General features: G+C 37.5%; 1 protein-coding gene across 1 annotated transcript in view; it reads left to right on the top strand.

Moving 5' to 3' along the window:
* The window catches only part of CFAP47 (cilia and flagella associated protein 47), a gene marked incomplete at both ends in the record, with an annotated part of 263453 nt that overhangs the window by 12029 nt on the left and 228067 nt on the right, over window positions 1-23357 (top strand). Inside the window, 15 exon segments of the mRNA XM_079549119.1 lie at window positions 1410-1537; window positions 2086-2321; window positions 6144-6336; window positions 9897-10110; window positions 10485-10637; window positions 12693-12873; window positions 12982-13078; window positions 14131-14347; window positions 14970-15214; window positions 16089-16219; window positions 17319-17441; window positions 18170-18301; window positions 19234-19311; window positions 19847-19997; window positions 21309-21403. Of these exon segments, the coding sequence (XP_079405245.1) occupies window positions 1410-1537; window positions 2086-2321; window positions 6144-6336; window positions 9897-10110; window positions 10485-10637; window positions 12693-12873; window positions 12982-13078; window positions 14131-14347; window positions 14970-15214; window positions 16089-16219; window positions 17319-17441; window positions 18170-18301; window positions 19234-19311; window positions 19847-19997; window positions 21309-21403 (2374 nt within the window).

Here is a 23357-nt window from a genome sequence, read left to right as displayed (position 1 = left end):
GGGATGATGCATTCTTGGGTGTATTTCCAGACTGGGGGAGGAGAGTCTGGATAACAGCCTTGCAGAAAGGGATCTGGGGGTTCTGGTTGATGAGAAGTTGAGTAAGAGTCAGTAGTGTCCTGTGAAGCAAATGGGGTCAACTGTACTATGGGGTACTTTAGACCTCCTGTTAGCTGGGCAAGAGAAAGGATTGTCCCAGTCTGCTCTGTGCCGGTGAGCCGTCAGCATGTGCACAGTTTTGACTAGCACAGTATAAGAAGGGCATGAAACTATGAGATAGCATCAAAAGAGGGGCTTCAAAGATAGGGAAGGGTCTAGAGGGAAAGAGAGATTAAGAGCAGCTGAGGCTCCTCGGTGTGCGCAGAGCACAGGAGCTGAGGGGAGGCCTGATGGCAGCTGCAGCTCCTCACAGGGAGCGGAGGGGCAGCGCTGAGCTCTGCTCTGTGTGACAGCGACAGGGCCCGAGGGAACAGCATGGAGCTGTGTCAGGGGAGGATTAGATTGGGTGTTAGGAGAAGGCTCTTCAAAAGATGATGGATGGACACTGGCACTAGCTGCTCAGGGCAGTAGGCATGGCCCCAAGTGCTGGAGTTAAGTGCGTTTGTACAGTGCACCCACACAGGTTTTGAATTTTAGGTGGTCCTGTGTAGAGCCAGGAGCTGGACTCAATATTTTGGGTCTCTTCCAACTTGGGATATCCTGATTGCCTGGTTCTATAAAGTTAAATCTGAAATAGTTATTTAGGAGATGTTTTGTAGTTCATAAAAGATGCGTTTGGACCAGGAATTGACTAAGCTTCTTTTGAGATAAGAATAATCTTAGTAGATTTTGCAAAGGGAATGCATTATTGCTCCAATTAAATGTGTTGAATCTCTAAAGATTGAGAAATTTCTGTCAAAGAGAAAGAGTCAAATGTCTTTTTCAGGACATTAGACTTTTTTCATAAAGTTATCATATATGTGCAGCAATATGAAAGAGTAGATATTTAATCACCAAGAGACTGAAACATTTTGGGAGAGCTTTCTTTGTAATTAAAAAAAAATAGTAGGCATAATGGAACATTTCTCCTTCAAACAAGGAAGACAAACAGGAAACGGAATGAGCACTTTCTCTTGCTGGAACTCTTATAAGTGGTTCATGTGGATGGAATCTTTAGAAAACTATTGTAGAAACATGTGAATGGTGAAGATATCTAATAACTAGCATCATAGGCATACAGATACTGCTCAGTTAAATTTGTTAACTTTCAATTTTTTACAGAAACTATAAAAATATTTTTTTCAATCGGTAATCAATAGCAAAGAAGCTGAAGTAGATGACAAAAATTATGCTTTTTTTGTTTGTTTGGTTTTTTTTTTTTTGCTTTTTTTTTTTTATTTAATCTTGTAATTAGAGATTATGACTTACAGGAAATTTAAAGGGGCCTTTGTAGCGAATGATTCACCACCAAAACAAGATTATCTATTGTTCCTGAGATTTGAGGCTGCTGGTAATAAAGATCTGCAGACCCCCAGTGATGGTACCACACCAAGTACAAGTATGTTATAGAACTGTATAGTCACTGTATATGGATGATAAAATTGTATATCTTAATTTTTTTTTAATTTCTTCTACTACTACTTAACAGTGTTATGGGAAGCTTTTATGCCTTAGCACCAAAATCTGTTGTGAGTAGAAAGAGTTGAGTGTATTCATGCATGTCATGAATGAATCTGTTCGCAGTGAACAGCTAAAACTTAATGTAAAAATTTGGGAGGGAGGAGACAAACACCAACATCCATTTGTAAGTCACTAGCACATGGGTTATACGTTTAGCATTTTGAGGATGAAATGATATTCATTTGAATTTAATAAAAGAACAATTTATTTTCTAGCAGCCATTATCAATAAACATGTCTGTGTTCAAATCTTATAGAAAACTGCCTCATAAATCATAGTGTCTAGCAGTATTATTTTGATTTTACAACCATACAGCTATAGCGTGATGGTTCTTGCTGGTATGCTAATACATTTCTGTGGTAATGTATGGGTGGTGGTTGTTGTTGTTTATTTACTATTTTCTGTTTGTGTCCATTTCTAACACAGAGAATCGTCCTAATAGCACAGAATTGGCTGTGACAGGTTCTGCTCTTCCTGTCATGTTAACTTTAAATCGAGGACCTGTAATTAAGTTTATGGACTGTTTCCTGGGTGAACAAACACAAGTTTTGTGCACACTCAAAAATGAATCTGAGTCCCTTCCAGTAAAGTTCAGTTTCCGCAAGACTGCTCATTTTAATATTTCTCCTGAAAAAGGAAAAATTAAAAAAAGTTCTACTAAGGTAATTATCTCTTTGTCATAGATTATATACATAAGTAGGTTATTTTACATGGATCAGTAGTGAAGTTTGTTTAAAGTAAAACAGAATAATTTAATTTCAGCAGTTATAATATTTAATATCAGCTAAATGCATATTTTTTTTCTCCTTATATATTCTGTGATTCTATAGAATCATAGAATGGCCTGGGTTGAAAAGGACCACAATAATCATCTGGTTTCAACCTCCTGCTATGTGCAGGGTCGCCATCCACTACACCAGGCTGCCCAGAGTCACCTCCAGCCTGGCCTTGAATGCCTCCAGGGATGGGGCATCCACAATCTTTTTTGGCAACCTGTTCCAGAGCATCACCACCCTCTGCGTGGAAAAACTTCCACCTAATACCTAACCTAAACCTCCCCTATCTCAGTTTAAGATCATTTCCCTCTTGTCCTATCATTATTCACCCTTGTAAACAGCCGTTCCCCCCTCCTGTTCATATGGTCCCTTCAAGTACTGGAAGGCTGCAATGAGGTCTTCCCGGAACCTCCTCTTCTCTAAGCTAAATAATCCCAGTTCCTTCAACCTTTCCTCAAAGGAGAGGTGCTCCAGCCCTCTGATCATCTAAGTGGCCCTTCTCTGAACTTGCTCCAAGAGCTCCACATCCTTCCTGTACTGGGGGCCCCAGGCCCGGGTGCAGTACTCCAGATGGGGCCTCACAAGAGCTTAGTAGAGGGGGGTGATCATTTCCCTCTCCTTAATGGTCTTTCCTGTACTCCAGGAAATAGCAAGAGATATTTTAAATTTGTAAAAGGTAATTATAGTAAGAAAATTTTAATAGAATCATTGTAGGGCTAAGATTGGAAGGGACCTTAAAGATAATCCAGTTCCAACTCCCTTGCAATGGGCAGGGCTGCCACCCACCAGCTCAGGCTGCCCAGGGTCCCATACAAACTGATGTTGAACTCCTCCTGGGACAGAGCACCCACAGCTTCTCTAGACAGCTGTGCCAGTGTCTCACCACCCTCTGGGTAAAGTGTTTCCTCCTAACATCTAATCTAGACTTCCCCTCTTTTAGTTTAAAGCCATTCTCCCTTTTCCTATCATAATCAGACCATGCAAAAAAGTCGGTACCCCTCCTGTTTTAAAGCTCCCTTCCTGTTCTGAAAGGCCATGATAAGGTGGGCATTTTACTATGTAAGTACAATTAATTTGTGGCCTCCTTCTGCACCTGCTTGAAGCAGGACATAGGATGGGGCCTCATGAGATCAGAGTAGTAGGGAACAATCATCTCCTTCCTCTGCTGGCCACTCCTCTTTTGATGCAGCCCAGGATACTGTTGGCCTTCTAGGCTGCAAGCATGCGTGCTACTGGCTCTTGTTGATCTTTTTGTCCTTCAGGACCCCCAAGTCCTTTGCAGGGCTGTTCTCATTGTGTTCTTCTCCCAGTCTGTTCATATATTTGGGATTGCCCCGGCCTAAATATAATACCTTTTTGAGCCTCGTTGGGTTCACATGGACTCACTTTTCAAACCTCCAGGTCCCTGTGAATATCTTTCCTTCCTTCTGTTGTACAAACTAGACCGCTCAGCTTGGTGTCACCAACAAGCTTACTGAGGGTGGACATGATCTCACTGTCTAGTTTGTTGATAAAGATATTGAACAGCATTGGTCCCAAGATAGACCCCTGAGGAAGCACCACTTTTGACTGGCCTCCATCTGGATATAGAACCATTGACAACAACCCTCTGACTATGAGCATCCAACCATTTCTTTATGGACCAAATAGTCCAGTCTTCAAATCCATACCTCTTCAATTTAGAGATAAAGATGTGCAGAACCGTACCAAAGGCCTTGCACAAGTCCAGGTAGATGACATCAGTTGCCTTTCCTTTGGCTACTGATGCTGTCACTCCATTGTAGGAGACCACCAGATTGGTCAGGCATGATCTGCTCTTGGTGAACCCATGATGGCTGCCTTGGATCATCTCATCTCACATGTACCTTAACATTTCTTCCAGGAGGATTTGCGCCCATGAACTTTCCAAGCACACCAGGGTCACCAGCTTGTAGTTCCCTAGATCTTCTTTTCTCCCTTTCCTGAAAATGGGAATGCTTTTCCCTTTGTCTAGGCACCAGGGATTTCAGCTGACAGCCATGACTTTCCAAATACAATTGAGAATGGCTTGGCAGCTACATCATCTGTTTTTTTCAGGACCCTTGGCTTCATGTTGTTTGGTCTCGTAGACTTATACATGCTCCACCTCATGAGGTTGTCTCAGACTTGCTCTGCTTTTATAGGAGGAGGGATTTTGCTCCTCTTTCCCCTGCCTCGAGTTTCAGTAATATGACAGGTGTGAGAAGCCTGAATACCAGCAAAAGCTGAGGCAAATAAGTCATTGAATATCTCAGCTTTCTCTATATCTGCTGAAGTCAGTTTTCCCTTCTTATTTATTGCAGGAGAGGTACATTCTTCTTTGCCTTTCTTTTCTGGCCAATGTTTTTAAATAGGCTCTTGTTATTTTTTACATCCCTCAACAAATTCGGTTCCATCTGTGCCTTGGCCTTCCTAATCCCATCTCTGCATGTCCAGACAGCATCACTGTATTTTTCCCAAGCCACCCATCCCTGCTTCCACTGCCTATCTCTTCTATCTTTTCTCTCAGTTTGACCAGCAGGTCCTTGCTCAGCCATGCCAGTTTTCTGTCTCCTCTGCTTGATTTCTAGTGCTGGAGGATGGAGAGTTCTTGTGCTCTCAGAAAGGTGCCCTTAAAAAGCTGCCAGCTCTGTTCCATTCCTGTGTCCCTAAGGACAGTTTCCTAGCGGATCACATCCAGTAGTTAAACAGCCTCAATTTCACTCTCCTAAAGTTCAGGGTCCTGATTCTGCTTTCTGCCAGGCTTGTGTTCCTCGAGATCACAAATTGAAGCAGGGTCTGGTCACTACAGCCCATGTTGCCTTCAATTTTAACCTCTTTAACAATCTTTTCTGAATTGTTGATCATCAGGTGCAGTAATGTTTCTTCTCTGGTTGGTCCATCCAATACCCGAACCAGGAAGTTATCCTCAACAGACTTCAGGAGTCTTCTGAACTTCTTGCCGCTCACTGTGTTGTTTTCCCAGCAGATATCCAGGTGGTTAAACCTGCTCCCCTCCACCCAGAATAAGAGCCTGAAAGTTTCTCTGCCCCTCCTATCTTGCCTATCAATTTTAAAAAAACTTGTAGCCCTCAATCATAGCATTGTCGTTCTGTGATTTATATCTCCGTGTTTTATGGTAGCAATTAGGTCATAGTCTTCTAACTGCACCGTGGTTTCTATCTCCTGCTTATTTCTCATGCTTCATGCATTGGTGTAGAGGCATTTTAGCTGGGCTATGGGCCACATTACTTTTCTGGAGGAGATCCTCCAAAATCTTTTTACTTACATTTTGCCTGGATTTAAGTTTTTAGCGTTTTACTGTCTTGAGAGGACTAAGCCTTTGCAGGTTTTTTTTTTCATTTCCTTCAGTTTATTGCAAGTACTTGAGTAACATAGTATTTCTTTAATATAAAAAGCTATGCTAAATTTAATTTGAATATGGAAGCAACTATAATTTAACAAACCTGTCATTTGGGACATGAAAAAATAGTTCGTCTATTTCCGAAATGAACTAGCAGGATTTTGCTGGTTCTATTAGCGTAGCTGTATGTATGTGTGCATGTGTGTAATCATTGGCATACTTCAGAAGCACAGTGCTGAAGACATCTTTATAGGTAAACAGAGAAAATAATGAATCTGTTAAACAGAATTACATATTTAGTTTACATTTTTCCTTTGTAATGTCTCATAACCACTTTTCTTTTACAGGATTTGATATTTTCATTTTCTCCACATCAGATTGGAGTATTTGAAGTGAAGCAGGTTATTGACATCATTGGTAGAGAACTAGAGAAAAATAATTTACAATGTTCAAAGACAAAATCTATTCACCAAATATATTTGAGCTTTATTGGTGTGTGCAAATCTAAACCAAAAGCTATTTTATTCAGAATTAATCCCGGTAAGTTCCTAAAATCATAGGTGATAAGTGATGAAATATTTAAAAAACTACATTTTTAAAGTTTTTTTTAAATACTACTTTTTGTTTGTTTTTAAAAAATAATTTCTCTTTGGGAGTTGAGAGAATGTTCAGCTGGATAATATACACCCAGAAGAGTATAAAATAATGCAAGGGAAGTTGCTTGTATTTTAACCAAAGTGCACTACTAAAGAATAACTTTTCATCATTTGCTAAATTAACTTTAATACATCATTAAATGAAGTATTCTGTTTTTGGTAGTGATGCTGTTACACAGTGCTAATGTGTTTTAGTTTTCAGCTGTGAGAGAGGTAAAGCACAGGACAAAGGACATTCCTTAGAATGAAGGAAGAACAAGGACAACAGTTGTCTTGTTATCTGTATGTTACTACTGCTAGATGAATTTGCCAGTTTATAGAGCCTGCTAGCTTTCCTATATCCTGTGATTCTTCCCAATCTGCAAAGGTTACGATGGCATAAAAATCTTCCACAGTATGTCCAGTAATTAGCTTATATGTGTATTACTCACATTTTATTTGGTTGAGATTTCAAGTCCTTATAAAAAAATGTGTTTATAATACCATATTTTTTAGTAGTTTTAGATTATGTATTTATATGTAGAATGGTCTGCATTGTAGAACAGCTTGAGTTGGGAGGGACCTTAATGGCCATCTAGTTCCAGCTCCACTGCCATGAGCAGAGATATCTTCCTCTAGATAAGATTGCTCAAAGCTCCATCCAACTTTCCCTTGAATGTCTCCAGGGATGAGGCACCCACAACTTACCTGGGCAACCTGTTCTATTCCCTTTCCACCATTAGAGTGAAGAAATTCCTCCTAACATTTAATCTAAGTCTCTCTCTTTATTTATTTATTTTTTACTTCTAAAACTGTTTCCCCTTTTCCTATCATTGTGTCCTTGTATAAGAAGTCTCTATCTTTTTTAAATGCTGCAATGAAATTAGCTCAGAGCCTTCTTTTCTCTGGACTGAAAGGCCCCATCTCTCGGCCTTTCTTCGTAGGAGCGGTGATCTGGCCCTCTTCTGGACTTGCTCCCACAGGTCCATGTATGTTTTATTCATGGGACCCCAGAGCTCAATGCAGTGTTGTAGGTGGGTGTAGTGGAAATACTAAATGATGGCTTGAAACAGTGATTGAGCACCTGGTGGGAAAGCAGGGCCAACCCAGGGGAGCTCAGGTGCATGCAGGATGCCTACAACATCCTTCTCTCCAAATTGGAAAGATATAGATTTGATGGGTGGTCTGTTCAGTGGATGAAGAACTGGCTGCACTTCTGCAAATCCAGAAAGAGGTGGTCAATGGCTCAGTGTTTGGATGGAGATTGGTGATGAATGGCATCCCCCAGGATTCAGTGCTGGCACTGATACTCTTTAGTATCTTCATCAGTGATATTGATGGGGTCGAGTGTACCCTCAGCAAGTTTGCTTGGGACCTGACAGGCTTGAGCAGTGGGCCCAGGTGAACCTCATAAGGTTCAACAAATCCAAATGCAAGGTTTTGCCCCTGGGTCAGGGCAACTCCCATTATCAGTAAAAGCTGGGGGATGAAAGGATTGAGCACAGCCCTGCTGAAAAAGACCTGGGAGTACTGGTAGATGGGATGCTGGACATGAGTCAGTGGTGTACCCTCGCAACCCAGAAAACCAACCGCATCCTGGGCCACATCCGAAGAAGCGTGGCCAGCAAGTTGAGGGAGGTGATCTTGTTCCTCTACTCTGTGCTGGTAAGGCCTCACCTGGAGTACTGCATCTAGATGTGAGTCCTCAGGACAGGAGAAACATGAATCTGCTGGAGTATGTCCAGAAAAGGGCCACAGAATGGATCGTCTCTCCTATGAGGACAGGCTGAGAAGACTGTGAGGTGACCTGATAGTGGCCTGTCAGTATCTAAAGAGGAGCTACAGTACAGAAGGGACTCTTTAGCAGGGTCTGTGGTGATAGAACAAGGGGAAATCTTTTCAAGCTCAAAGAGGGTATATTTAGGTTAGATATAAGAAAAAAATCTTTTACAGTGAGAGCGGTGAGGCACTAAAAACAGGTTGCCTAGTAATGTGGTTGATGCCCTATCCCTGGAGACTTTCAAGGTGAGGCTATATCAGTCCCTGGGCGATCTAATCTACCTGTGGATATCCCTGTTCATTGAAAGGAGTTGGACTAGATGGCCTCCAGAGGTCCCTTCCAACTCTAAGGATTCTATCATTCTGTAACTTCCCCTTGGGTCTGCTCTCAGTGTGTTCTGTAGTCAGCCTGTGTTTCTCTTTAGAATTACCCTGGACCACATGTAGGACCTTGCACTTGACCTTGTTGAACTTGTTGGAGGGACTGTTGAAGGCTCCAGATGGAAGCCTTTCTTTTCTGTCAATTGTACTGCTCAGCTTCGTGTCACTGGTAGATTTGCTCTGTTCCGCTGTTCATAATGCTAACAAAGATGTTAAATAGTGAAGCCATGTTTGCTGTCATCTCTTATTTTCTATGTGCGTTAGCATAGTCTCCATGATCTTACTGGGCATAGAGCTGAGACTGACTGGCCTGTAGTTCCCCAGGTCATGTTTCGTCTATTCCAGGCAGCAGAGACTTCAGCAGACTGCTGCAACTTCTCAAGTATGATGAATAGTGGCTTAGCAACTTAGTGCAGCACTTTCCTTAGGATACTTGGATGTATCTCATTAGGTCCCATGAATTTGTACGCTTTCAAGTTTCTCAGGCGGTCTCCTGCAACTGATTCTTCATTCTCCCAGTCCCTGCCTTTGCCTTTTATTACTTGAGTGGTGCAGTTAGAGCACTTGCCTGAGACTGAGGCAAAAAAAAGTTCGGTACCTCAGTTTTTTCCACGTCAGTTGTAGCCAGCAATGTATATATAAATATAACTTGTGTGCACACGTGACACACGTACATATGCATAAAATGTTTTTTGAATAGTAATAATCATCAGAGTTTAAGCTTATTGATATTTCTTTATTACTCTCTCACATTCAAAGCCCCAAGTAACTGTCAGCTTTTCTAACTGCTGTTTTCTTCCATTCATTCTATCAGTCCTATTTTTTTTTTTTTTTCCAACTTGAAGACTTATAAAGAGGTTAGGCTTTTAAGCTTTTTTGAAATATGGGAGCTAATTGAAGTTTCTTGTTCCTTTCTCCAAGTCTGTGTGGATGAGTTTTTGTTCTTGTCTGTGTATTTGGTGGAGTCAGGGAAGGTCTGAAATGAAGGTTCTTGTAAGTTATCTACCTGTGCAATAGAAGTGATTGTAGTCAATCCTATAGTTTGGAGAATGGCAAATAGTGCTCCAGCTGAACGCAATACAAGCTGTTTGGTCTGTAATGTGTGTGTGTGTATTTGACGATGGTGAAAGTAGTTGGCTCTTAGAATGGTCCTCTTGTCCAGTGAAAGATCAGTGGGATGGATGAACGCAATTGTTGGGCTGCTGAGTGGACTGTTATAAATTACAAAGTATTTTTCTTCTGTAGTACTTTGAATTCTGATTCAACATTACAAATATATGTAACATGTTTTATTTGAATTTTAAGGTATAACACCAGTGATTACCAATGCAACTGGACGGTTTGTAGCTGATGACATGAGACAGTGCACTGACATTGCACCTATGGCAATTCTTAAGTCAACCAAAACACAAATTCATACTCATCAAATAAACAGGAATTGTAAGGGGGATGCACTTATAGCTTTTCCTAATGACCGCTCAACCAGCATTAGACCTAGTGAACGAAATAAAAAGTACAGGTAACAAATTAAGCAAAGGATAATATTTGAAAATAAACATATATATTACATTGTAGATTAAGATTGGTTACTTATATGACAGATATTTTTTCAAACTATGTTCTTTAAAATTCATTGCAGTCTAGTGGACCTTGATTCTCTTGCACAGGCATTTATTGACTTGACTTTTTGTGTGTGAAACTATAAATGCAGCTATTACAGTTTCAGTTATTCATTTCGGTTGCCTTTACGAGGTTAAATATTAATAATCAGCCATATGTTTGCAGTGAAATATATAAATATATGTATATAGCAAAATCAATGTGTTTTAGTTCTAAAAGACCCAGATTCATCTTATACAAATAATGAAACTAAAATTCTCTCTAAACTTTTAGGACTATTTTTACGAAGACTGAGAGATATAATTATGTGGATCCAGAGTTTTCTTATACTGACTGTGAACTGCTGTCTAAGGAAGTACATAAGGAATACTATGCAGATTTCATTTCTAGTTTAAGGCAGCATCGCTTACAGAAAGATGCCACCAGGTACGACTTTATTTAAAGGATAAATAAATATTTTGGGCTTTTATAAACTCTAGGAGGAGTTGGTTATAGATCATTGCAAAAACATCTTATTGACTATATTTGTTTCTTTTTTTATATGTAAGAAATATATGCATTTTTAATCAGCATGTGCAGCTCCGCTATAGTGATGTATTCAGTATGTGAGTTACAACTTAATTTGTGTAAAGTAGCAGGATCGTATTGGCATCCTAGTCTTAATTTTCACAAATTTTATAAAGTGAGAATTTATTTGCTTGGTGTACTGCAGAACAAAACCTGGGAAAGCTAGACATGGCAGCACTGATGTTTTTAATTATGTTTAAGAAAAAAAATAAGAGGGGAGGAAAAAAAAAAATCTTATGAAGCCTCCCTTCTGAAGAAAAGTTATACCTTAAAGACTGGTAAGTCTGCAAAACCTGTTATTTAAAAATTAAGGGGCAGAAGGTTATTGTATATGCACAGAACAGTGTAAATTGGGATTACATTATGATTCAGACATGGTATGCCAGAGGTGAATGCATCTTTATTTTTTTTATGCGGACACAAAGGAACTGTTGTTGTGTAGTGCATGGGCTGTTTATGTGACTGTAAATTGTAAACTTATGTGACCATGGCATATTTAAGGTATTTCTTGAGGAGCAAGCGCAGAAATGAATATTTCAGTTTTCAGATGAATTTCACAGTTGTTATTGAACTTAGTTATAATTCTCCAAGTACTTGATATGAAGCATCTGCCTAAGATCTCTGAAAGTTTAAAATCTCTGGTTACAGGTGAAATAGATTGGAGTTTAACTTTGAGCAATAAAAATTACTTGCTCTGAAAACTAGGCTGTAAGTGGTCCAGTATATGCATATGCAGTTAAAGGATCCTCTGTAATATTGGCATTTGCTGTCTTTTCAGTGTTTAACTTGACAACTTTATTGTTCTCTAAGGTTTACTTTTGACATGATATAATATGTACGTTCTTGTAGCCATAATGCTTGTAACACATTTAGCAAAGCGATATCTGCAACCATGCAACAGTGTAGTCCTTGTCTAAACAATATAATGAGAGACTTTTTAGTACATTTGTTATATTTGAGATTCATTTTATAATGAAATATTCTCACTTAGTGTTTGCATGGGAACTGCTGAGTCACAGCCTGTACCTCTGATTGATCACCTGAGGCGAACACTGAGTCAGCCACAGGAGCACAGGTGAAGGCAATTCAGCTGTGCTGCCGGAAGGGGTGGAGCTTGGCTGCACCTCTCCTAGACCCATTTAAAAGCTTGTTACCAGTGGGGTAGGATCTCTTCTGGAGATCTGCTCTGCTGGAGTTTTGTAAGTGAGCCCAGGATAGGGGTAAGCTTTCTATTCTCTCTTTGTTATCATTATCTTGGGCCCCTCACTGCAGGAAAGATATTGAGGCCCTGGAACGTGTTCAAAGGAGGGCAACAAAGCTGGTGAGGGGTCTGGAACACAGGCCATATGAGGAGAGGCTGAAGGAGCTGGGAATGTTCAGCCTGGAGAAGAGGAGGCTCAGGGGAGACCTCATTGCTCTCTATAACTTCCTGAAGGGAGGTTGTAGTGAGCTGGGGGTCGGCCTCTTCTCTCGTGTCATAAGTGATAGGACCAGAGGGAATGGCTTCAAGCTATGGCAGGGGAGATTCAGGCTGGACATTAGGAAGTATTACTTTTCAGAAAGGGTGGTCATGCACTGGAATGCACTGCCCAGGGAGGTTGTGGAGTCACTGAGCCTGGGGGTGTTCAAGGAAAGACTGGATGTTGCGTTGAGGGACATGGTTTAGTGGGAGCTATTGGTGATAGGTGAACGGTTGGACTGGATGATCTTTTAGGTCTTTTCCAACCTTGGTGATTCTATAATTATCTGCTTTGCCAAACTCTCTTATTTTGTAATTATAACATCTTAATATTCATTGATTATACAGTGTTATTTGTTATCTTAAAAAAATAAATCTGAGGTACTTTAGTGAGTAGAACATAGAATGCTCAAACTTACAGGTTTCCATACAATTTTTTTCTCCCTTCTCTGTAGGCAGTTTTATATTTATAATAATTCTATGAGCATAGATTTTAGACCAGCTGAAGAGATTATGTCACCAAAGATCTCAGTCACAGATTTTCCCAAGGAGAAGCTACAGTTGAGAAAGCTTTCTTCGGATGAGAATTGTCTGTTAACTAGTCAAAAATTGGCAGCAAGTGCTTCAGTCAAGGAAGTAAGTTGAGTGCTTGAGTAGTTATATAAGCATAATGTATTTGCTATAATAAAAAAGAACAAGAATTTTTATCCTGTTCTGAGAAGATGTTCTGTGTGTTTATTCCAGATTTCGAGCGGGCTTAATTCTGTGCCTTCTTCTACTCAAGAAAAGGATGATTGTAATCTAACTTTGACACCCAAACAGCTTCATCAAATACTAGTTGGTAATATTTTTATTCTTGTCACTAAATGCATACAGTTGTTATAAAAATGCTTATTTGTAGTAACACAAAGTGCTTCCACAGCTTTTCACCTTTAACAAAAAATAGCTTAGTTCAGTGGTAGCTTGATACCTACAGTAGTGTTTAACTAAAACTTTGTACCCAACAGAAAATACAGAGGTAGAATTAGGTTGGACATGTGAAAGGTGAGCTTCCTTTAAAGGCCAGTTCTGCTATAGCCCATTATGGACAAATGAATGCAGCATAATATAAGGCCTTCTATTACGGCTAGTTAATGCACGGTATCTAGACCAGCAGTAGTATCGACAGGGTTGCTTGGAGTCTTCAGAATGTTTCTTAAAGATAGCAGTGAACAGTAATACCTCAAAGTAAAACTTTTTCAGGATCATCCTTCAAAGTAATTCTAGTTGAATGCTCTGTGATGGGAAGCGTGACACCTTCTAAAGTCTATGAGGGTCTCATCTATTAACAGCACTTTGTAGTAAAGCAGTTCTGTTTTAAGGTCTGAGGGGCATATGATATCATTTAGCTGTGAAGCGAAAAATTTCATTGCTTTTTGGGTTGTCTTTAGAATTTTCAGTGAAGCCAGAACTTGACTATTGTAGTTGTATATACTGTATACCTGGGGTAAAGTAGAATAAATTCAATATATGAATACAAACAAATATTTGGGGTTTTGTAAAATATTTGGTTAATGCAAAGCGCTTGAAGTCTGCAGACCAGCATGATGAATGGTGATAGCAGTAAATACAGTAGAGATCACTTTGTCGCCACCAGATTACGTGTATTGTAGAAAGCAAATTGTCACATCTCAAAAAGCAATAAAAAAAGTTCAGTTTTATTTTGATTTGTTGCTTGTCTAACAACTTAACTAACAACTTAAATATCTGGTTAATTAAGGAAAAAATATACTTCCAAATCTTAAGTTAATTTGTTCTGCTACTGACTATTTCTGTAATGGGGAAGACTAAATTGTTTCAATGAGAATGTTGATTTAATTTAATATTGAAGATTGCATTTCTAATATATTCCAGGTCCTTCTACTATGAACTTTGGTGATGTTTGTGTGCACTCTACAACTGTCAGAAAACTGCATATCACCAATAACTTGTTGGTTCATATATGGATACAAATTGAGATTGAAATTGATGAATTGGAGATATTGGGTCCATTGTGTCAGGTGGTGCCTCCTCTTACAAAGACCTTTATTCCAGTAGAATTTGAGGCAAAATTTTGTGGAATGTTTAAAAAGTAAGGCTTCTTATATTTGTCTTGATTTATGTCTTAAGTTTTTATTAGTAGGAAAAAAAACAGTGACTAGTTTACACTGGTGTAAGTATGATAAAATTATGAATGTACACATGTGGTAATATCAGTAACTTATGCAGATTTATGTTGAAAAATTTTGCAAGTTTTATAGCCATAGTGCCGCAGATTATCAGGAGAAAAGAGTTTAGAGTTTGCTATTTCAGTTTATTTGTTGTGAGAATCTTTGTGAAAATACTGTGCTCCTTCTATCATAATCTTTTTGCATCTGTGCTTATATCATGCACTTCTTTCTGGCTAAATAAGTAGACAAACCATTTACTAGCTTTTTAGTATCAAGACGGGACTCTCAGATTACTAGTGCTTGTGAAAGAGCAGTATGAAGTTGGTAATTCATTGGGATGATCTTCACCAATCAGATGGTTTAAGTTACATGCGGATCAATTATAGGTAACTTTTTCTTGTCAGTTTTAACGGTATTCATGCTCATTTGCTTCGTAATTGTCTTCTTAATGATTATACTTCATAAAAATTTTACTTTCACTACAACATAATAAATACAGAAAAACTATTCAGAAATGCATACAAATTTTTTTTTATGCTACAGATCTTTCACTTACACAATAAACAAGAAGCATCCTGGGCATGTGCTGGTTATTGCAAACGTAGTGCCTGTTGAACTTCATCTGTCTGCAAGAGAATTGATTTTAAACCCAATTCCCGGCTACCTGGAAGAGACAGAATTTAGAACAACAGTCAGAGTATGCAATCCAGGAAACTGTTCTGCTGAGTTTACTTGGATACCTATAACTACACAAAAAGGAACTGCATTTTCTATACAGCCAACCAAAGGTATACTATGCAATTACAATGTGTATCTTGAATGTCAATAATCTTAAATAATACAAACATTCATCTGAAGCTATGAACTCTGTTTTTATATTTGAGTCAGCATCAATATATTATCAGGTAGTATCAGATTGGGGTGTTGATACCAGAGCAGCTTTCCATATATAAACCCATTTCACCTTATGTCCAGTTTGATGTTTCCATAGCCAACAAACAGGTCTTATGTCACCATGTTTCTGAGCTCAATTTGCTGATATCTAAAAAGTAGAAGTTAATGTGTGAGTGACACAAGTATAATTAGGATTACTTTCCACTTGCAGTATAGATCAATGTTTATTAAAAAACGTGAGATTTTTTTTCCTTTGAAAAGTATTGTTCTGTAGGAATAGGTTGGAGTTTTTTGTTTTTTTTTGTTTTAAAACAAACAACAATAACAAAAAAAATTTCTGAGTTGGCATTATTCAGTTCAAGAAAGACTTGGTTGGATGAGAAGCTTGGTGTGCTCTGATTCTTGAGAGGTAAGCTATTTTGAGTTTGTAGTCAACTGAAAGCAAGCAGAAGCATATGCTCCTTCCCAGACGTGGTATTTTACAAGGATTGTCCTTTCAATTGAGTAATTTCTGGCTAAAAACATACCGATGAAATTTGCATGTGATTTACTCTAAGGACTCTAGTAAAGTGAGATATTACACTTATCTTGAGAATTCAGATGCTAATATTATTTAATTCATTGTACTGTTTGGCATCTTTGAAATGTTGGTTTTGTCTTCAGTAATAGAAGGTTGTTAATTTTAATGTCCTTGTGTTATTTGTAATTATGTAATATAATTTGATAATTATAAATGTATATGATGTAGTGTGTAAATTATTTATTTAGGCTTTGTGGAACCCTATAGTGACCTGGAGTGTGAAGTTGTTTGGCATCCGGGATTCAACTCTGCAGAAGCAGGAGAATTCAATTTGTGTGTGCGTAAAGGAAACACAACTAACTTGAAATGTTTTGCAAAGGTAACGCTTCATACAGTGGGCTTAGAGAAGCAAATTTCTTTAATAAGTAACTTCTTACATCTAGCTCTATGGCTGTATATTTAAAAATATTTCAATTTCATATATTCTATATGACACATTTACAAAAAGTATATTGCTCTGAAGAATTGGTGACAAGACAAAGATGCTTTGTCTGTCTCTCGTCTGTGATAGTGTATTTTCCTTTAGCATCACAACTGAGTGGTCCTTATATCTTATGCTGTAACAGTTCTTGATTTACTTATATAAAGAAACGGAGGTTGAGAGGTGGTATAACAGTTCTTTATGTGTATGTTGTAGGGATACAAATGAAGGAGAAAGAAAATTAAAAAAAATATCATTCTTTGAATAGCTTCAGGATAGCAACTGTTGATTGGCTGATAGGTAATTTTGTCAATCTCAAACTATTTTAAGGTGGAGCAGAATAAATTTACAGAAGGAATTGTATGAGAAAAGAATGGTGTTCCAGAAAAGAAATTCAGCTTAGTTGAATCATTTGATATGTAGTGTTACATGTGTCAGGAAGTATGAATTAGACTGATTTTACTTATTATAATTCTACTGACTGCTTGCTGTGTAGTATTTCCATTTTGAGTGCCAAGGAAACTTCCTTTTGATAGTTCTGCATCCTTTTTTTTCTTCTCTGAGTAGCTTCATATGGCAATTTCCAAGACTTCAAAAGAATATCTAAAACATGTCAGTTTTAGTTTAATGTTTAATGCAGTAAAACCATGAATATTCTAAATCTCTGAAGTCTATTGTTCTGCTCACACATCATCACACATCATAAAAAAATCAGGGAGCTTGTGGTTTTAGATTTAATGAGAATATTTTTTAATTTATCTTAACTCAGAAACATATAAAGGTTTATGTCTGATCACTTTGAATCTAGATAGATTCAATAGGTTGTGTAAATCTCATCACATACTCAACCTGTATTTTTCTGTTTGAGTAGTTATAACTTATACATTTTAACAGATAAGTCAGCTTATTATTGAAAACAAAATTGGGCTGATTATTTATACTTTATAACATGTGATTTAACTTGCTTATTTTCTTTTTTTTTTCATTATTTTGATAGCTTGGTCCTACAAAAGTTCGATTTATGGAACAATGGGTACCCTTCAGTCACTGTGCACTGGCTTTACCTACTTGTAAGACTGCTGTTCTTTGTAACATAGGATACAATCATGCCTACTTCCAAGTAAGCTAGAAGTATTTTCAGCACGTTTAATTATTGATGTGGGGGGGAGGAGGGAGTTCATTTTTATCAGATTGTTGCAGTTTTTCATTCTCAGTTATTGGATGACCTTTATTTTATCTTAGTTTTTGAAGAAAAAAGATCACAGAAAGATAGATAAGCAGAGGGATTCTTCACTATCTGTTATACCAAATCCGACAAGGTGTTAATGATCTAGGAGATTCTGGAAGCTTTATGAAACCCAGTGGTGAAGGAAGAATCCTATATTCATGTACCTAATGAGGAGGGATTTAGTATGTGAGAATGAACGGGTTGAATGTTTGGCCCCAGCAAATGTGATTACTTTACTAGACTAACAGCTGAGAGGAGGGTTGACTGTGTTATGGTTTAGATAAGAGGTGGATAAAATGCTGGGGCAGGTAAAGGCATAAAACATGAATTAGTACGAAACCTAACCATATCCGTTCTTCTGATCACAGAATGATTTGCTATACTTATATAGTGACTGATATTGTTTTCAGGAAAATCCATAGAACTGCTGCTTGTACTTCATTTTGGTACTATTTGATTAATTTATTTTTATTTGCACCAGTCATGTTTATTTGTTTATTGGATGCTATTCTTACAAGGTGAATCTTCATATAAAAACTTTATGATAGATACAGGTATTGTTTTTAGCAGTGAATTATTATTATTTCAGTACTACTACTATCTCATGTTTGTGTTTGAAGGTTATTGATTCAAATCCATTGCCTGGAATGGTCATCACCCCTTTTGAAGGAGTGGTACCTGTGGGAGGCTGTGCTGATCTCAAAATCAGTTTCACTCCGAATGCAAAAATGAATTTTGATACAAGAGTGGAGGTATTCAAATCTGTATGCTTGTATGTTGATATGTATGTACACTTGATCATCTCTGAAGCTTTCCTCTGGTGTTCTAATCCTTGGAGGGGGAAGGGGGAATTTCTCACAGTTGTTGATGGCTTGTAAGCTGGTCAGAGCAGTACTGAGACCAATAACAGAAGTATCTGAACAGCCTCTCACTTGAGCCGATTCATGTCATATTGTTGGCAAGCCGTTGAAACTAACATTTCATTGTTTTCATAGAATCATTTGCACAGTTTTAGTGTTTAATGCAGTTGCAGGACTGAAATATTCATTTTTGACTACTTTTTTTTAAATTACAGAATGAAGTTAATTTAGAAATGAATAACTAGTAAACTTGATCTGATAATAGGAGTGCAATAAACATTCAATCCTGGTTTGTTTTCTGCATGTCTGCTTCCTGAACTTGTCTATAGTCAGATAAGTAGGGGAAAGAAAAAAAGATTTCTACTGTTGGGGTTGATCTTTATTACCTTTTTTGACCTTAATCCTGGATTCTCCGGTCTTCTGTGGCTGCCTACATTATGCTCATTGAACCTAATGATCATTTTTTTTCATTCCACTTCTAACAAACATTGCCTCAGACAACAGCATCTGTTTTGCACCAGCAATTCCCTCAAGGATTTTGCCTACAGATCTGCTGCGTGCTTGTCTTCATGTTTGCTGAATAGAACTAATCCATCCATTCAGCTTTATTCTGTTAGAGAATACCACTCATTCTAGTGATACAACTTCCTGCCACGTTTGCTTTTTCTGCAGAAGACTAGCTGTTTTGGAGCTTTATTGATAGCAACAACTATCCAGATATGTCTTCTTTGTTTGTTTTGTTTTTACTTGTAGTTGTGGCTAATTTGATGAGACTTTTATGTTAAAATGACCTTGTCAACAATCACACTTCTTTGTTAACTTAGGTAGCAATTCGAAACTCAGGAGTACTAATGCTTAGGATCAGTGGATTTGTAGATACCCCTGAGATAAAGATTGATGTGGTAAGTATGAAGACATTCTAGCAATTGGTAAGACTTGTAGTGTTTTGCATTACCTTGATGTCAAAGTGCTTCTTCTCTACTTCGTATTTTCTGTTTTTATTTCCTGTGTGAACTTCCTGAGGAAAATTATCAAATGAAGGAAAGTAACTTAGGAGGAGAAATTAAAAACTAAACATACATGTGGAAGTTACACTAAGAGTTAACTCTAACCTTTGGACTTGAACACTTGGGAAAAATAATTGTATTAATACAGAGAGGATTTCTTTAAGTTAGTTACGGAGAAAAATGTAGGATAGCGGTAAGTGGATCCACTGATCTATTTATTGAAAGAAGAAAACCCTTGTGATGCTGCAACTGGATTTCTATATTGAATTCTTAACTGTTGTGTTTGCTACCTTGGAAATAATTTCAAGATAAGGGCTAGGCAAAACAATTGATCAATTGAGATGTCTGCCTGATGGTAAATCTGTGAAAAATATAGTTCAAGTTCTGTTCAACTACAGGCTTTTTTTTTTTTTCTTCTTTAAACTTACAGGAACAATTTGATTTTGGTGGTGTTTATGTTGGTTCTACAAAATCAATTCCATTTTTACTGCAGAATGAAGGACAAGCATGTACCAAAGTGTTATTTGATTTTTTGAAGTATAAGGATTTTAAACTTGATTCTAACAAGGATGACAAGACAGGTATTGGCTTTTGTTGTATCAATTTTCACTGAATAAAAAAAAATGGGATAATGTTAAGAGAAAACCTGTGAGAATATTTCTGGCATATAAATGTTATAATTTACAGAAAATGTAAGGCAATTATTTTGTATTGAACAGTGGTTTAATGTAAAAAATGACATTTGCTAAAATTAAGCATTTGGAAAATAGTTTCCTGTAGATTATTATTATTATTTTTTTCGCCTATGGTTGCAAAGGCTTTTAAAAATGTCTGAATACCCTCACGCCAGTTAAAATTAAAAAAAAACAAAAAACAAAAAACAGAATGTCAACTACACTTATTTCCTATTCTTAGACTTTTGCCCCTGTTTTGATAATATTTACTTTTAAGTTAATTCATCATCATTATGGTGTTCTGGACTTTTTTTATAAAACTTCAAGGAGTCAGAGTTAATCACAGGGTCTCTTTTACATAATGCCCAAATTAGGATGGCATTGGAGCAGTATAAGGAATTTGGCTGCTATTCTTTGTTTCTTGATATGACTACAGTTTCTTATTCTTCATTCGTTGTTGCTCATCCCTTTTTTAATTCAGTCCTGGTATTGTCTGTGATATACTTACACATGAAAGATTTTTCAGCTATGTTCATTCAGCCTCTTGTTACTGCAAGCTCAGGAAATTGGAACACTTGTGCAAGCCAGTATTTTAATTTCTATTTATATCCTTATGTAGAACTAAATGTGGATGATCACAAAAAGTAATCTGATGAGAACAAAGGGATCTCCTTACCACACAATAGATTTCAAAGGGAAAGTGAAGGCCCTTAGTCAGTTATCTTAATTAAAAGTCTGTAAGACTGTCTATGGTAGACAACTAACCACCCTGGGAATTGATTCATTACATGATTTCTAGATCAGACTTTGTGCTTGAAACGAATAACGTGATATCCCATATTGTTCAGATGGTTTTGTCACAGAGTGAATATTGTCCTCAGAGGAGGTTTACTTCATGCTTCTGTTAGTGTTTTTAAAATAGGACCCAAAAGCCTAAAGAATTAAGGAAGCCTAAACTGGTAAAGGCTAGAAGTCATTTAGGGGGAAAAAACTTCAGCTGACTATTTTATGACTTTCATTAAAGTTACTGTTGTTATCACTTCTGAAAGTTAACTCCAGAATGCTTATGAAAATATTCTGTTCATTCATATCTTGATGATAAACATCTGCTGTATATATATATCTGTGGTGGACATCACTTAAAATTACTGCAATTCTTACAAGATTGATATTTAGTACAAAGGCACCTGTAATGTGATTCTGACTTTTGTTTGACAGAGGTTGACAGCGGTTCTTCAAAGACTCATTTGCATTCAGTTACTTTACAGGGAAAGTCATCCCTGCAGTGCTCGTTGTCCTTCACACCAAAAGAGGTAGGCTTTCATATTATGAACCTCAACAAACCTGTTGTATTAGTTGGGTATATCTTGTGTCATAAAATCATAGAATGGCATGGGTTGGAAAGGACCTCAAAGTTCAGCTACTACCAACCCTACTGCCATAGTCAGGGTGGCCATCCACTAAAACAGGCACCTGCTCAAGTTGCCCAGGGTCCCGTTCAACCTGATCTTGAAATTTGTAATGTCATTGTGAGGGAGACAGATATATAAATTGGAGTAAGTCATAGAAATAACGTAAGTAAAACAGGTAAAATAATTGTTTAGTGCTAATAATACTTACAACGCTTCCTGTTTGAGTTGCTGTGCTCAGAGAAAGAAGTGGATCAATAAAAGCAATAGAAATGATTAGAAGTCCAGAAAGTACAAAAAAAAAAAAAAAATTAAATAGAATACTGTTAACATATGGTAGTATCATTGTAGTAGATAGGAATGAATAATGAGTGTAAATTATGACAGGTGGATTAAATTTGAGATAAAAACTCTATAGCAAAAGGGGTCATATTTTCAGGTAAATTATTTTGGAATCTTGGTTATTGAAGACTCCTGAGAAGGGTTTGACAAACCTAGGAATGCCATGCTCTCGTTTTTTGCTAGAGAATGGAATAAATTATCTTTAAGTTTAGTGCATACAACTTCAATTTATCTTGTAGTTTGTTTACCCAGTAGTTGCTGGAGTGAACTATCAAGGCTTAATAAATATTCTTTCTGTGTGAAATTCAAAACAGTTGAACAATAACTAATACACAGAAGTGTAGATTTTTAGCTTATGAAATTGGAATATGGAAAAGTTATCTGCTTATCTCTGTTATGGAGGTGCATGCATTGTTACAATTGCATTTTTGTTTCCACTTTCCTCTTCTGTCTTGGGAAATGGCTTTTTATTTCAGCCCACAAGTTCAATTTTGTCTCTAATTCTTGCCATCATCCAGAGGTGCATGTTTCTTTTTGTAAAAGTAATGTGTTCAAATTGTGTTCTCTTAAGCATATTTTTCACCTTAAAGTCATGATAGATATTGAAAGCTTCTCATGTTTTTTTCTGTGTTTACACTGGCTGATTGTAATATAGAAATGAGAAGCAAAATGCTACTTCGTAACTACCAGTTAGCATCTAGTAAACCATGAATATAACAGCACAGGCATTCCAATTTTATCAACCATTGACTTACTTTCTCTAAGAACTCTCCGAATCTCCTGAGTTTTCCTTCCTTTTTTTTTTTTTTTTTAAATCATATGATATTGAAATGGTCATTGTCTTTGCAGAGGTTTCCTGTTTTGTGGATTAGATGAGAACAAAGTAATGACTATACAAATATTGTTTTAATTTTGCTGAGCTAGTGGTTGATATTCTTTTCAGCATCTGCATAGAAAATTCAGAAGTTAGAAGTTTGATAAAAGTGGAATGCTCAAGCATACTGATTTAAAAATTATAAGCAGGATCTGAAACATTACTTTAGAATCACACAACACTATTTCATGAATAATACAAGGATATGTACAACGTGTAAGATTTAAATGTAAAAATAGGTTACATTTTAAGGCTTCTGTTTTAGTTTATCCTAGAGTCGTAGAATGAGCTGGGTTGGAAGGGACCTCAAGGATCATGAATCTCCAAACCCCCTGCCACAGGCAGGGCCACCAACCTCCCCATTTAATACCAGACCAGGCTGCCCAAGGGTCCCATCCAGCCTGGCCTTGAACACCTCCAGGGACGGGGCATCCACAACCTCTCTGGGGCAGCCTGTTCCAGCACCTCACCACTCTCTCTGTAAAGAATTTCCACCTGACATCTAACCTAAATCTTCAACTTAAAACCATTTTCCCTTGTCCTGCCATTTTCTACCCTTTCAAAGAGTTGACTCCCCCTCCTGTTTGTAGGCTCCCTTTAGGTACTGGAAGGCTGCAATGAGGTCCCCCTGCAGCCTTCTCT

The sequence above is a fragment of the Tetrao urogallus genome (assembly GCF_951394365.1).
Source record: "Tetrao urogallus genome assembly, chromosome: 1".
Lineage (NCBI taxonomy): Eukaryota > Metazoa > Chordata > Aves > Galliformes > Phasianidae > Tetrao > Tetrao urogallus.
Note: the sequence above shows the minus strand (reverse complement) of the source record. Positions and strands in the feature narration are given on the sequence as shown.